This window comes from Triticum aestivum, chromosome 4D (assembly GCF_018294505.1).
Source record: "Triticum aestivum cultivar Chinese Spring chromosome 4D, IWGSC CS RefSeq v2.1, whole genome shotgun sequence".
NCBI classification, from domain to species: domain Eukaryota; kingdom Viridiplantae; phylum Streptophyta; class Magnoliopsida; order Poales; family Poaceae; genus Triticum; species Triticum aestivum.
In genome coordinates this window covers 416,652,024-416,666,601 of record NC_057805.1, presented here as the reverse complement: position 1 = coordinate 416,666,601, position 14,578 = coordinate 416,652,024, and the positions used below count along the sequence as shown (strand labels likewise).

The following is a 14,578-nucleotide window of genomic DNA, read 5'->3' as shown; positions in this document are numbered from 1 at the left end:
TTTACCGAAGGAACACTTTGTGTGATACCAAACGTCACAACGTAACTGGGTGATTATAAAGGTGCTCTACAGGTGTCTCCAAAGGTACTTGTTGGGTTGGCGTATTTCGAGATTAGGATTTGTCACTCCGATTGTCGGAGAGGTATCTCTGGGCCCTCTCGGTAACGCACATCACTTAAGCCTTGCAAGCATTGCAACTAATGAGTTAGTTGTGGGATGATGTATTACGGAATGAGTAAAGAGACTTGCCGGTAATGAGATTGAACTAGGTATTGAGATACCGACGATCGAATCTCGGGCGAGTAACATACCGATGACAAAGGGAACAACGAATGTTGTTATGCGGTCTGACCGATAAAGATCTTCGTAGAATATGTGGGAGCCAATATGAGCATCCAGGATCCGCTATTGGTTATTGACCGGAGACGTGTCTCGGTCATGTCTACATAGTTCTCGAACCCGTAGGGTCTGCACGCTTAATGTTTCGATGACAATTATATTATGAGTTTATATGTTTTGATGTACCGAAGGTTGTTCGGAGTCCTGGAAGTGATCACGGACATGACGAGGAGTCTCGAAATGGTCGAGACATGAAGATTGATATATTGGATGACTATATTCGGACACCGGAATGGTTCCGGGGGTTATCGGATATATACCGGAGTACCGGGGGGTTACCGGAACCCCCCCGGAGGCTATTGGGCCTCATGGGTCCAATTGGTGGAAGAGGAGAGGCGGCCGAGGGGCAGCCACGCGCCCCTCCCCCCCAGTCTGAATTGGACAAGGAGGGGGGCAGCATCCCCCCTTTCGTTTCCCCCTCTCTCCTTCCCTCTCCTCTCCTAGTCCAACAAGGAAGGGAGGGAGTCCTACTCCCGGTGGGAGTAGGACTCCTCCTGGCGCGCCTCCTCCCTGGCCGGCCGCACCTCCCCCCTTGCTCCTTTATATACGAGGGCAGGGGGCACCCCAAGGACACAACAATTGATCGTTTGATCTTTTAGCCGTGTGCGGTGCCCCCTCCACCATAGTCCACCTCGATAATACTGTAGCGGTGCTTAGGCGAAGCCCTGCGTCGATAGAACATCATCATCGTCACCACGCCGTCGTGCTGATGAAACTCTCCCTCAACACTCGGCTGGATCGGAGTTCCAGGGACGTCATCGGGCTGAACATGTGCTGAACTCGGAGGTGTCGTGCGTTCGGTACTTGATCGGTCGGATCGTGAAGACGTACGACTACATCAACCACGTTGTGCTAACGCTTCTGTTTTCGGTCTACGAGGGTACGTGGACACACTCTCCCCTCTCGTTGCTATGCATCACCATGATCTTGCGTGTGCGTAGGAATTTTTTTGAAATTACTACGTTCCGCAACACAAGAGCCTAGCTTGGGGATGCCCAAGGCACCCCAAGGTAATATTCAAGGACAACCAAGAGCCTAAGCTTGGGGATGCCCCGGATGGCATCCCCTCTTTCGTCTTCATTCATCGGTAACTTTACTTGGAGCTATATTTTTATTCACCACATGATATGTGTTTTGTTTGGAGCGTCGTTTTATTTTCTTTAGCTTTGCTTGTTGTTTGAATAAAATACTAAGATCTGAAATTATTAAATGGGAGAGTCTTCACATAGTTGCATAATTATTCGACTACTCATTGATCTTCACTTATATCTTTCTGAGTAGTTTGTTGTTTGCTCTAGTGCTTCACTTATATCTTTTAGAGCATGGTGGTAATTTTGTTTTGAAGAAATAGGTGAACTCTCATGCTTCACTTATATTATTTTGGGAGTCTTAAACAGCATGGTAATTTGCTTAATCCTAATATGCTAGGTATTCAAGACTAGTAAAAACTTTCTTATGAGTGTGTTGAATACTAAGAGAAGTTTGATGCTTGATGATTGTTTTGAGATATGGAGGTAGTGATATTAAAGTTGTGCTAGTTGAGTAGTTGTGAATTTGAGAAATACTTATGTTGAAGTTTGCAAGTCCCGTAGCATGCACGTATAGTAAACCTTATGTAACAAATTTGAAACATGAGGTGTTCTTTGATTGTCCTCCTTATGAGTGGCGGTCGGGGACGAGCGATGGTCTTTTCCTACCAATCTATCCCCCTAGGAGCATGCGCGTAGCGCTAGGTTTTTGATGACTTGTAGATTTTTGCAATAAGTATGTGAGTTCTTTATGACTAATGTTGAGTCCATGGATTATACGCACTCTTACCCTTCCATCATTGCTAGCCTCTTCGGTACCGTGCATTGCCTTTCTCACATTGAGAGTTGGTGCAAACTTCGCCGGTGCATCCAAACCCCGTGATATGATACGCTCTTTCACACATAAACCTCCTTATATATTCCTCAAAACAGCCACCATACCTACCTATTATGGCATTTCCATAGCCATTCTGAGATATATTGCCATGCAACTTTCCACCATTCCGTTTATCATGACACGTTCATCATTGTCATATTGCTTTGCATGATCATGTAGTTGACATAGTATTCGTGGCAAAGCCACCGTTCATAATTCTTTCATACATGTCACTCTTGGTTCATTGCATATCCCGGTACACCGCCGGAGGCATTCATATAGAGTCATACTTTGTTCTAGTATCGAGTTGTAATCATTGAGTTGTAAATAAATAGAAGTGTGATGATCATCATTTTCTAGAGCATTGTCCCAAGTGAGGAATATTAAAAAAGAGAGAGAGAAAGGCCATAAAAAAAGAGAAGGCCCAAAAAAATGAGAGAAAATGAGAGAAGGCACAATGTTACTATCCTTTTACCACACTTGTGCTTCAAAGTAGCACCATAATCTTCATGATAGAGAGTCTCTTGTTTTGTCACTTTCATATACTAGTGGGAATTTTTCATTATAGAAGTTGGCTTGTATATTCCAACAATGGGCCTCCTCAAGTGCCCTAGGTTTTCGTGAGCAAGCAAGTTGGATGCACACCCACTTAGTTTCTTTTGTTGAGCTTTCATATATTTATAGCTCTAGTTCATCCGTTGCATGGCAATCCCTACTCCTTGCATTAACATCAATCGATGGGCATCTCCATAGCTTATTGATTAGCCTCGTTGATGTGAGACTTTCTCCTTTTTTGTCTTCTCCACATAACCCACATCATCATATTCTATTCCACCCATAGTGCTATATCCATGGTTCGCGCTCATGTATTGCGTGAAGGTTTATAAGTTTGATATTACTAAAGTATGAAACAATTGCTTGGCTTGTCATCGGGGTTGTGCATGATGAGAGCATTCTTGTGTGACGAAAATGGAGCATGACTAAACTATATGATTTTGTAGGGATGAACTTTCTTTGGCCATGTTATTTTGAGAGGACATAATTCCTTAGTTAGTATGCTTGAAGTACTATTACTTTTATGTCAATATGAACTTTTATCTTGAATCTTTCGGATCTGAATATTCATACCACAATTAAGAAGAATTACATTGAAATTATGCCAAGTAGCATTCCACATCAAAAATTCTATTTTTATCATTTACCTACTCCAGGACGAGCAGGAATTAAGCTTGGGGATGATGATACGTCTCCAACGTATCTATAATTTTTTATTGTTCCATGCTATTATATTATCCATCTTGGATGTTTATGGGCTTTATTTTACACTTTTATATTATTTTTCGGACTAACCTATTGACCCAGAGCCTAGTGCCAATTCCTGTTTTTCCTTCTTTCAGCGTTTCGAAGAAAAGGAATATCAAACGGAGTCGAAACGGAATGAAACCTTCTTGAGAAGTTATTTTTGGAAGGAAAGCAACCCGGGGGACTTGGAGTCCACGTCAAGGAAGCAACGAGGGAGGCACGAGGCAGGGGGGCCTCCACCCTCATGGGCCCCTCGTGGCTCCCCTAACGTACTTCTTCCGCTTATATATATCTATATACCCTAAAACGATCGGGGAACAGAATAGATCTGGAGTTCCGCCGCCGCAAGCCTCTGTAGGCACCAAAAACCAATCGGGACCCTATTCCGGCACCCTGCCGGAGGGGGGGAATCCTCACCGGTGGCCATCTTCATCATCCCGGCGCTCTCCATGACGAGGAGGGAGTAGTTCACCCTCAGGGCTGAGGGTATGTACCAGTAGCTATGTGTTTGATCTCTCTCTCTCGTGTTCTTGATTTGGCACGATCTTGATGTATCGCGAGCTTTGCTATTATAGTTGGATCTTATGTTGCTTCTCCCCCTCTACTCTCTTGTAATGGATTGAGTTTTCCCTTTGAAGTAATCTTATCGGATTGAGCCTTTAATGATTTGAGAACACTTGATGTATGTCTTGCCGTGCGTATCTGTGGTGACAATGGGATATCACGTGATTCACTTGATGTATGTTTTGGTGATCAACTTGCGGGTTCCGCCCATGAACCTATGCATAGGGGTTGGCACACATTTTCGTCTTGATTCTCCGGTAGAAACTTTGGGGCACTCTTTGAGGTTCTATGTGTTGGTTGAATAGATAAATCTAAGATTGTGTGATGCATATCGTATAATCATACCCACGGATACTTGAGGTGACATTGGAGTATCTAGGTGACATTAGGGTTTTGGTTGATTTGTGTCTTAAGGTGTTATTCTAGTATGAACTCTAGGGCTGTTTGTGACACTTATAGGAATAGCCCAACGGATTGATTGGAAAGAATAACTTTGAGGTGGTTTCGTACCCTACCATAATCTCTTCGTTTGTTCTCCTCTATTAGTGACTTTGGAGTGACTCTTTGTGGCATGTTGATGGATAGTTATGTGATCCAATTATGTTATTATTGTTGAGAGAACTTACACTAGTGAAAGTATGAACCCTAGGCCTTGTTTCTTAGCATTGCAATACCGTTTGTGCTCAGTTTTATCACTTGCTACCTTGCTGTTTTTATATTTTCAGATTACAAAAACCTATATCTACCATCCATATTGCACTTGTATCACCATCTCTTCGCCGAACTAGGGTATCTATACAATTTACCATTGTATTGGGTGTGTTGGGGACACAAGAGACTCTTTGTTATTTGGTTGCAGGGTTGTTTGAGAGAGACCATATTCATCCTACGCCTCCCACGGATTGATAAACCTTAGGTCATCCACTTGAGGGAAATTTGCTACTGTCCTACAAACCTCTGCACTTGGAGGCCCAACAACTTCTACAAGAAGAAGGTTGTGTAGTAGACATCAACAGGCCAGACGCCCGAGGACCCCTTAGTCCAGGACTCCCTCAGCCGGTGCCGTCATCACCGGAGGCGGGGAAGATGCACTGCCACTCCTCGACATCGAACTCCTTCTCGTCTTGACCGCCGCTGTCGCCGCCTTGCACCTCGTCGTCGGAGATGACAATAACCTCCCCGTAGACCCCCCCTGCTCCGCCTCCACGAGCGCTGGGTGCTGGTGGCGGAGGACCGTCATGTATTCCTTGCCTCTCGAGCCATCGTCGCCGTGGAACCGGATCCACTTCTTCGTGTGGAACCGGATCTGCCACCGGGACGAGGTGGGCGGGCACCGTACCCCACGGAAATTTGAGCCTCACCGCCTTGCTGTGGAACCGGATCTGCCACCGGTCATATTCCAGGGCGGCGAGCTTTGACGTGTGGAACGACCTGATCCACTTCTTTGTTTGGGTCTCCCGGTCGGTGATCTTCGCCACCCAAGTCCCGCACGCGCGCTGGCGGACGCCGAGGTATTTCCTTTGTGGATGCCATGGCGGAGGGAGGTCCAGGAAGTCAGAGATGTGGGCGTGGGGCGTGGCGGCTGCACGAGGATATGTCGCGGCGGGCGTGCGGCGCTGATCCGAGCTGCGGATTGGTGGTGGGGAGCGCCGGCCATGCGGTCCGGCCATTCGGAGGAGGGGGCGGTCGAGGAACGGCTGGGGCGGGGGAGGGGAGCAGCGGGGATGGGGGAGGAGGAGAGGCGTGGGATTTTACTCGGCCGCCGAGCGGTGGAGGATAAATAGGGAGGTTTGGCGCGGCTGAGGATAAATGTTTCTCCACTAATGTCGATTGGGGATCGACTAGGTACCGGTTAGAGGAGTAAAACCGGGATTTTACTCCTCTAACATGTTATTGGGATTCGGTTAGAGTTGCTCTTAGACACAAAGCACAACAATGCATGGAGCATGAGAAGATGGAGGAAAGACATGTTTATCATTAACTGTTGGGGCATGTCTAGATATAACCATGGTAAGGTAGTATTGTAGATTCTATGTGACATACAGACATGCATGCATACAACAATAAAAAATACCAGTTTGGAAGCACCCTTAATGAGTACTCCCATATGATCTCAAATATAATTGGGGCGTTTCAGGGTTACTGTTAGTCAGAGCATTTTAGGTGGCCACCATTGTAGAAAAATTGCAGCATACATGTAGATAATAACAAACCAAGACTACTAGATCATTATGAATTGCGACAAATGTATTTTTTCTTTCATGCGGGAAAATGGAAGTCGCTATAGAAAGTAAACGACTACCAACTCCAGCTTCATGTTCAAGAACTAGCAGTTCAAGACGATAGCGTCGGCGTGGCGGCGATGGCGTTGGCGTGGTGGAGGCAGCGGTGTGGTAGCGGTCCTTGTGCTCTTATCCCATCACAGCAATGATCTGCATGATCGGTCCTCCTTGATCTGGCCGCCAACGTGTTCCGGAACTACTGCCAGAGATCTTGCCCAAGGATATCTGGATCGGATAGAATCCGGTTGTGCGCGTCCATATCAGCCTATGCGGCTCCAGGAGGGCGCGTGCGAAGCTCTATTGTTTGTTGACACCATGGGACATGTCGATATCTCGATTTCCGTAGAAAACAGTGGAGAAAGTCATGGTTGATGAGATCGGAGGATCAGTAATGCGGAGGGGGCCTTGGTGGCGATGGGTTAGCCAGGTGTTTGATAACTTTCAGAAGCAGTAGTGACAAGTGGGGGAGGAAACACTAGAGGATTTCGTTTTTGGTGGTGCTCCTCGAGTGCCGAGTCATGACTTTCAGGGTGAAAACTTAAAGGTTTGACCTTCATTGGTTGTGCCTCACAATTGCCTTACTCAAAGTATTGTTTTAAGAGCTCGGATTTTCTCTGGGGTGAAAACCTAAGATCTGGGATCGGGCAACGCCAGAGCTTATGCACCGTTTCCTTCTTGAAGGCGTCGGCTTTGGAGACATTTTTGTTTTCCGGGTGTTGTCTTTGGTGATGGTTTGTGTGCTGTTGCTGAGAGAAGTTGATCACTATGGCGAGACTTTTGTTTTTTTGGATTGTGTGCACCCTGGTTGTCCCCGAAACATTTTGTTGGTGCAGAGCCTGCGTGTAATTGATATTTCCGCGATATTAATATATTCTTAAAAAAACAGTTCAAGACTGCATCCAAGAACTAAAGACGGAATTGTTCGGACAATAAAAAAGATTCGAGCTGAAACATTATTATTTGGCCTCATGTTCAATCCTCTCCCAAGTCCCAAGGCCGCAAACTGTTCCTGTAAACGAGAAGCACGGCCACAATAGGCGGTGCGCAATACACGAAGAGCAGGAACTTGAGCACCGGGGTTAAAATTCGTTTATGTGCAGGCCTGCGGCGTTGTCCTTGTTGTTGTGTCTTGGGTTGGAGCAGCGAGAGCAGCTCCGGATGATAGGTTTCCCCCCTCCCCCGTCCCTCGCGTCGCCCCTAAGGCGACTCGGGGGTGACTAGGGTTAGCCTCCACCGCCACCCCTCCCCCCGCTCCCCCTCGCCGCCACCGGAGACGACCGCCGGGAAAGCCCGCGCTGAAAGCACAAGTGCTCCCTGGGTGATTTTGGTAATTAATGTCAACATATCTCTTGTTGGACTAATACTTTTATCTAGTATATTTCAGATGAGTTCAACATTGGAGTGGCATGGACAAGAGGATGTGGAACCCCTTCAAGATGCTAAGGACACAAGATTGGCAAAAGCACAAAGCTCAAGACTCTACATTTTCTATTTTAGTTATCCAAGATCACATTGAGTCCATAGGAAAAGCCAATACTATTAAAAGGGATGAGGTGTTGCTTAATGGCTTGCTTGCTCAAAGTGCTTAGTGATATGCTCCAAAGCCCTCAACCACTTTCTCAATTCCACATATGTCCCATACCTAAAGTCAAACTCGGCCCCATCGATTTGATCTATCTGGTGCCATGATACGTCTCCAACGTATCTATAATTTATGAAGTATTCATGCCATGTTTACAATAGTTTTTTATGATTTTGGTATGATTTGATTAGAACTAACCCGGACTGACGCTATTTTCAGCAGAACCACCGTGGTGTTGTTTTTGTGTAAAAATATAAGTTATCGGAATGGGCTGAAAATCAGCAGAGATTTTTTCTGGAAAATATGAAAAATACTGGAACAAAAATCTACCGGAGGGGAGTCCTGTGGGCCCCACAAGGGTGGGGGGGCGCCCACCGCCTGGGGCGCGCCTCCTGCCTCGTGGACTCCCCGAGGGCCCCCCTGACGTGAAATCAACGCCAACTCCTCCTATAAATCAAGAAAACCCCAGAACAGAACCTAGATTGGAAGTTCCGCCGCCGCAAGCCTCTGTAGCCACGAGAAATTAATCTAGGCCCTCTCTGGCACCCTGCTGGAGTGGGCCATCATCACCGGATGTAACACCCACGATGCGGCTATATCTCCCACGTGTCGAGGCACGACTTAGAGGCATAACCGCATTGTGGTTTTGTCGCAAGAAGGGTCATCTTCACACAATCCCATGTAATGAACAAGAATGGGATAAAGAGTTGGCTTACAATCGCCACTTCACACAATACATAGATAATCATACATCATTCAAGATACACACATAGGTCCGACTACGGAACCAAAATAAAAGAAGACAACCCAACTGCTAGATCCCTGATCGTCCCAACTGGGCTCCACTACTGATCAACATGAAAAGAAACAACACAACGAACAAGATCTTCATCGAGCTCCCACTTGAGCCCAGTTGCGTCACCTGCACTGGTCTCATCGGCACCTGCAACTGTTTTGGAAGTATCTGTGAGTCACGAGGACTCAGCAATCTCACACCCGCGAGATCAAGACTATTTAAGCTTAAAGGAAAGGATGGGGTAAAGTGGTGAGGTTGCAGCAGCGACTAAGCAAGTATGGTGGCTAACTTACGCAAACAAGAGCGAGAAGAGAAGCAAAGGAACGGACGTGAACTAGCAATGATCAAGAAGTGATCCTGAACTCCTACTTACGTCAAACATAACCCAGAAACCGTGTTCACTTCCCGGACTCCGCCGAGAAGAGACCATCACGGCTACACACGCGATTGATGCGTTTTAATTAAGGTCAAGTGTCAAGTTCTCTACAACCGGATATTAACAAATTCCCATCTGCCACATAACCACGGGCACGGCTTTCGAAAGATAATACCCTGCAGGGGTGTCCCAACTTAGCCCATCATAAGCTCTCACGGTCAACGAAGGATAAACCTTCTCCCAGGAAGACCCGATCAGTCTCGGAATCCCGGTTTACAAGACATTTCGACAATGGTAAAACAAGACCAGCAAAGCCGCCCGGATGTGCCGACAAATCCCGATAGGAGCTGCACATATCTCGTTCTCAGGGCACACCAGATGAACACTACGTACAACTAAAACCAGACCTCGAGTTTCCCCGAGGTGGCGCTGTAAGTGGCTCTAGTTTGGACCAGCACTCAGGGGAACACTGGCCCGGCGGTTTAAAATAAAGATGACCCTTGAGTCTGCAGAACCCAAGGGAAAAAGGCTTAGGTAGGCAAATGGTAAAACCAAGGTTGGGCCTTGCTGGAGGAGTTTTATTCAAAGCGAACTGTCAAGGGGGTCCCATAAATCACCCAACCACGTAAGGAACGCAAAATCAAGGAACATAACACCGGTATGACGGAAACTAGGTCGGCAAGAGTGGAACAAAACACCAGGCATAAGGCCGAGCCTTTCACCCTTTACCAGTATATAGATGCATTAATTAAGATAAGAGATATTGTGATATCCCAACATAAACATAATCCAACATGGAGCAAACTTCGTCTTCACCTGCAACTAGCAACGCTATAAGAGGGCTGAGCAAAAGCGGTAACATAGCCAAACAACGGTTTGCTAGGAAGGGTGAAAAGGTTAGGGGCTGACGTGGCAGTATGGGAGGCATGATATAGCAAGTAGTAGGTAGCGCAGCATAGCAATAGAGCGAACAACTAGCAAGCAAAGATAGAAGTGATTTCGAGGGTTGGTCATCTTGCCTGAGATCCCGCTAGGAAGAAGAACGAGTCCATGAAGAAGACAAACGAATGTAGTCGAACGAATCCTCACAACTCCGGAACGAAACCGAAGCTAACGAGAGAAGCAACCCGGAAAGAAACAAACAACCTAGTAAACAACCACCACATACACATGGCATGATGCAAAACCAAATATGATGCATGTCCGGTTTAATGAGGCATGGCATAGCAAAGTGCAACAAACAACACTACAAATTAAGTGGAGCTCAATATGCAACGAGTTGCATATTTACGAAACACCACATATAATTATTTAGTTCTCTCTCATTATGTACCCAACAATATTAAAAGTTGATTACCATGGCAAGAGGTGAAGCATAATGAAACTACCTATTTAAGCAAGTTAAATGAGGCCGGAAACAAACAACAACAATTCCGGAAAATCCTCATGTCCATAATTTAGATTTGGTACTGTTCTGCCATAAACGCAATTTTAATGTTGTTAAACAGCAAAATGAAGTGCACCATGTTAAACTAGGCATTTTTCTACCCCATTTACATATATAATTTAATTAAAACCGAGTTACGGTTAATTAGTTATGAATTAAATCATTTTAGCATGTTATTTAAGTAAAATAAATGTAAACAGCAACTTAAACATCTTAAACATGGATGAGAGCAGCATATTGTGAAACTACACAGAAATCTGAACATTTTACATATATAAATTATTTACAAAAGATGCACGGTTAATTAATTATTAATGCATGAACATGAGGGGTTTTTCTATAAAACTGCAATACTCTGGATAATAGCTAAATCGCAGACATGGAAAAAAACTACACTGGGCCGAATCTAAAACCGGAGCAGGCCCAATAGAAGAATAACAAAGGGGCGCTGGGGGGGCCTCACCATGGGTCAAGGCCCACTCGATGGAGAGGGAGGCTGGAAGGGGCGCTGGGCCTTGGTGCTTGCTTGCGGCCCAGGAGGCTGGATCGAACGAGGAGGCGCGGGGCCGCGGTCAACGCGAACGCTGCTCGTGCGCTTGTTCCCCTGTCCGAAGCAGGGAACTGCGGGCGGCGCCTGGAGCAGAGCTCCGACGAGCGGGCGAAGGGGCGACGAGGCGAGGGACTTGGCGGGGCGAGGGACCGCAGGAACCGGCTAGATCCGAGGCCATGGCGTTGGTGGAAGGCGACGGCTTGGCGGTTAGCGTCCACGGCGTCGGCTGTTGCCTGAAGAACGACGACAGAGGGAATTCAGAGAAGAAAAAACGGAGACGGCGAGGGAGATGGCAGGGCACGACGGGGCCTGCCTGGGGTTGCCGGCGACGACGAGGACAGTTGTCGGAGGCGCGAAGGCGAGGCCATGCTTGCCAGGGCGGCAAGGTGTTCGGTTTGGAGCAGGGAAGCAGAGGCCGCAGTAGGGGATGGCGAGCGCGACGAGGCAGGAGACGACAGCTTGGCACGGCGCGGGATGAGCAGGATCGCTCGATCCGTTCAGGCGGGATGCAGACGGCGGCGCTGAACGCAGAGGCACGGGACTTGCGGCTCCGGCAGGAGGAGCTTGAGGCGCAGGGGACGACGAGCTCGAGCAGGGTGCCATGGCGGTCGGCTGTACGGCGGCGGACGGCGGCCGTTGCCAGAGGCGGGGAACGGGCGGGCGACGCGGAGACGGCCAGATCCGGGCGGCGTCGCTCCCGGCAAGTACTTGGCGGCGGCGGTTCCTTGCTGCGGCAAGTACAGAGAGAGAGATGTGTGTGAGAGAGAGAGCGAGGAGGAGGCCAGGGACAAGCAGGGCTCGTGCAGGAGGAGGAGGAGCGCTGCGGGATTGGTCCAGTGAAGAAAACGAGGGAGGATTGGATCGGGGAAGAACCCGAGGTGGGAGGAGACAAAAGAGGAGTGGCGACGGCGGCTAGGAGGATGGGACAAGATCCCTAGATCTTAGGGTTGGACCTATATATATCTCATGGGATTAGATTAGAGGCTATTAGGCCCTCCGATTTAAATCGGACGATCAAGAAAAATAGGCTAGGGGAGTCCAACAAAGAAAACGGTGGTGTTTTGTAGATGTTTGGGGATGATCCGAATCCAACGGTGACAACAACCCGGGTCGGGTTCGGGGAGGTTCCGGACGCGCGAGAGGGGTCTATGCACTGCGCAAGGAGGGGTTCGGTGGTTGTGCAGAGAGGGTCAAACGGTCAGACAAGAGAGAATCGAAAAATCCGGTTAGACTCAGAATGGTCAACGAACGTAAGGGGGGGCGCGGCAACTACGAGCGGATGCAAGTTTTATGAAAACAAATGCGGATGATGTAATGAAGAAATGCAACAACAAAATAAATAACAGAGCTGACACGCAAAACATGGAACGCATCTAGAGCGTCGGTCTCGGGGCGTTACACCGGAGGCCATGGAGGAGGATCCCGGAGGGGCCATCATCGCTATGAAGGCCAAGGACCAGAGGGAGAACCTCTCCCCATCTAGGGGGGCATGGAGGAGGAAGCACAAGGGGGAGAACCTCTCCTCCTCTCTCTTGGTGGCGCCGGAGTGCCATCGGGAGGGGAATCATCGCCGTGGTGATCGTCTTCACCATCATCACCATCCTCATCTCTTTTATGCGGTCCACTCTCCCGCACCCCGCTGTAATCCCTACTTGAACATGGTGCTTTATGCCACATATTATGATCCGATGATGTGTTGCCATCCTATGATGTTTTGAGTAGATATCCTTTGTCTTTGGGTTGATTGATGATCTAGATTGGTATGAGTTGTGTGTTTTATTTTGGTGATGTCCTATGGTGCCCTCCGTGTCGCGCAAGCGTGAGGGATTCCCGCTGTAGGGTGTTCCAATATGTCCATGGTTTACTTATTGTCTGCGTTGCTTGAGTGACAGAAGCATAAACACGGATAAGTGGGTCACGGCGTATGGGATAAAGGGGACTTGGTTCTTTAATGCTATGGTTGGGTTTTACCTTAATGATCTTTAGTAGTTGCGGATGCTTGCTAGAGTTCCAATCATAAGTGCATATGATCCAAGACGAGAAAGTATGTTAGCTTATGCCTTTCCCTCATATGAAATTGCAATAGTGATTACCGATCTTGTTAGCAATTGCCTAGGACAATTTCGCACACCGATCCATCATTATTCCACACTCGCTATTTATATTATTTAGTAATATATTCTAACTTTATGATAACAGTACCTACTTTTATATTTTAGCTATCTGATATCATGCAAAGTTATCCTCTTCATACCCACAACGTAGTTTAATTTCTCGTATCTAGTTGGAAGCAAACGTTCGGTGTACGTAGAGTCGTATCAGTGGCAGATAGGACTTGAGAGAATATTGATCTTACCTTTAGCTCCTTGTGGGTTCGACACTCCATACTTATCACTTCCACATTTGGAAATTGCTACGATGATTCCCTGCACTTATCACTTCTGGCGCCGTTGCCGGGGAAGCAATAGCGGGGGTTGATATTCTCGTGTGTGCTTGTTTGCTTTCTTCACTAAGTAGATTTTGTTTTTTCCTTTTTGTTTCTGTTTAGTTGTGGGTGAAACATACAAAAAAATTTAAGTATGAAATTATAAAAAATTACTTGCCTATCATGCCTAAAAAGTTTTTCAAAAAGAGAAGTGATTGGAAAGTTATGCATTGAAGAAGGGAGGGTCGACCTTGAGCACTTGTGTTCATGCTCACGGAAACAATGTAGAATTTTTCTTGGAAGTTTCTCTGTAAATAATTATCCCCTTGTGTATATCCATTTTATTATAAAAATAATGTGCCAAGCTTTGGTTTTAGGATGATTAGATTGCTTGTTTACTATGTGCAGAAAAAAACAGAAACTTTGGCTGTAGCGCGTGATTTTACATTTTTTACTGGAAGGTCAAATGGGTCTGAAACTTTTTGCAAATTACTTATGTACAAAATTTTCAAATTTTGAAATTTATTTCATAATTTTTGGGGTTACAAAAGTTTACTAAACTTCCAGATTACTACAGACTGTCCTGTTTTTGACAGATTCTGTTTTTCGCGTGTTGTTTGCTTATTTTGATGAATCTATGGCTAGTATCGGGGGGTATGAACCATAGAGAAGCTGGAATACAGTAGGTTTAACACCAATATAAATAAATAATTAGTTCATTATAGTACCTTAAAGTGGTAGTTTGCTTTATTACACTAACGGATCTCACAAAGTTTTTGTTAAAGTTTTGTGTGGATGAAGTGTTTGAAGATCGAGGAGCTATCAATATGAGAAGAATAAAGAGAGGCAAGAGTTCAAGCTTGGGGATGCCCAAGGAACCCCAAGTAAATATTTCAAGGATACTCAAGCATCTAAGCTTGGGGATGCCCCGGTTGGCATCCCATCTTTCT

At 46.6% G+C, this 14,578-nt stretch overlaps 1 protein-coding gene across 1 annotated transcript; it reads right to left on the bottom strand.

Annotated features, from left to right (window-relative positions):
- Window positions 1-10,798: 10,798 nt before the first annotated feature.
- Window positions 10,799-12,119, bottom strand: LOC123100152 (lysine-rich arabinogalactan protein 18-like). Its single transcript, XM_044522125.1, has 2 exons — window positions 11,517-12,119; window positions 10,799-11,436 (listed from the first exon to the last, which is right to left on the bottom strand). Exons 1-2 carry the CDS (start codon window positions 11,804-11,806, stop codon window positions 11,226-11,228), a joined length of 501 nt encoding a protein of 166 aa, XP_044378060.1. The 5' UTR covers window positions 11,807-12,119; the 3' UTR covers window positions 10,799-11,225.
- Window positions 12,120-14,578: the final 2,459 nt, after the last annotated feature.

Bases quoted from the DNA above. Each gene is read 5' to 3' on its own strand.
- LOC123100152 (XM_044522125.1), bottom strand. From the start codon at position 11,806: ATGGCACCCTGCTCGAGCTCGTCGTCCCCTGCGCCTCAAGCTCCTCCT. The intron at 11,437-11,516 runs GCAGGCCCCGTC...GTCGTTCTTCAG, and splicing joins GTCGTCGCCGGCAACCCCAG to GCAACAGCCGACGCCGTGGA.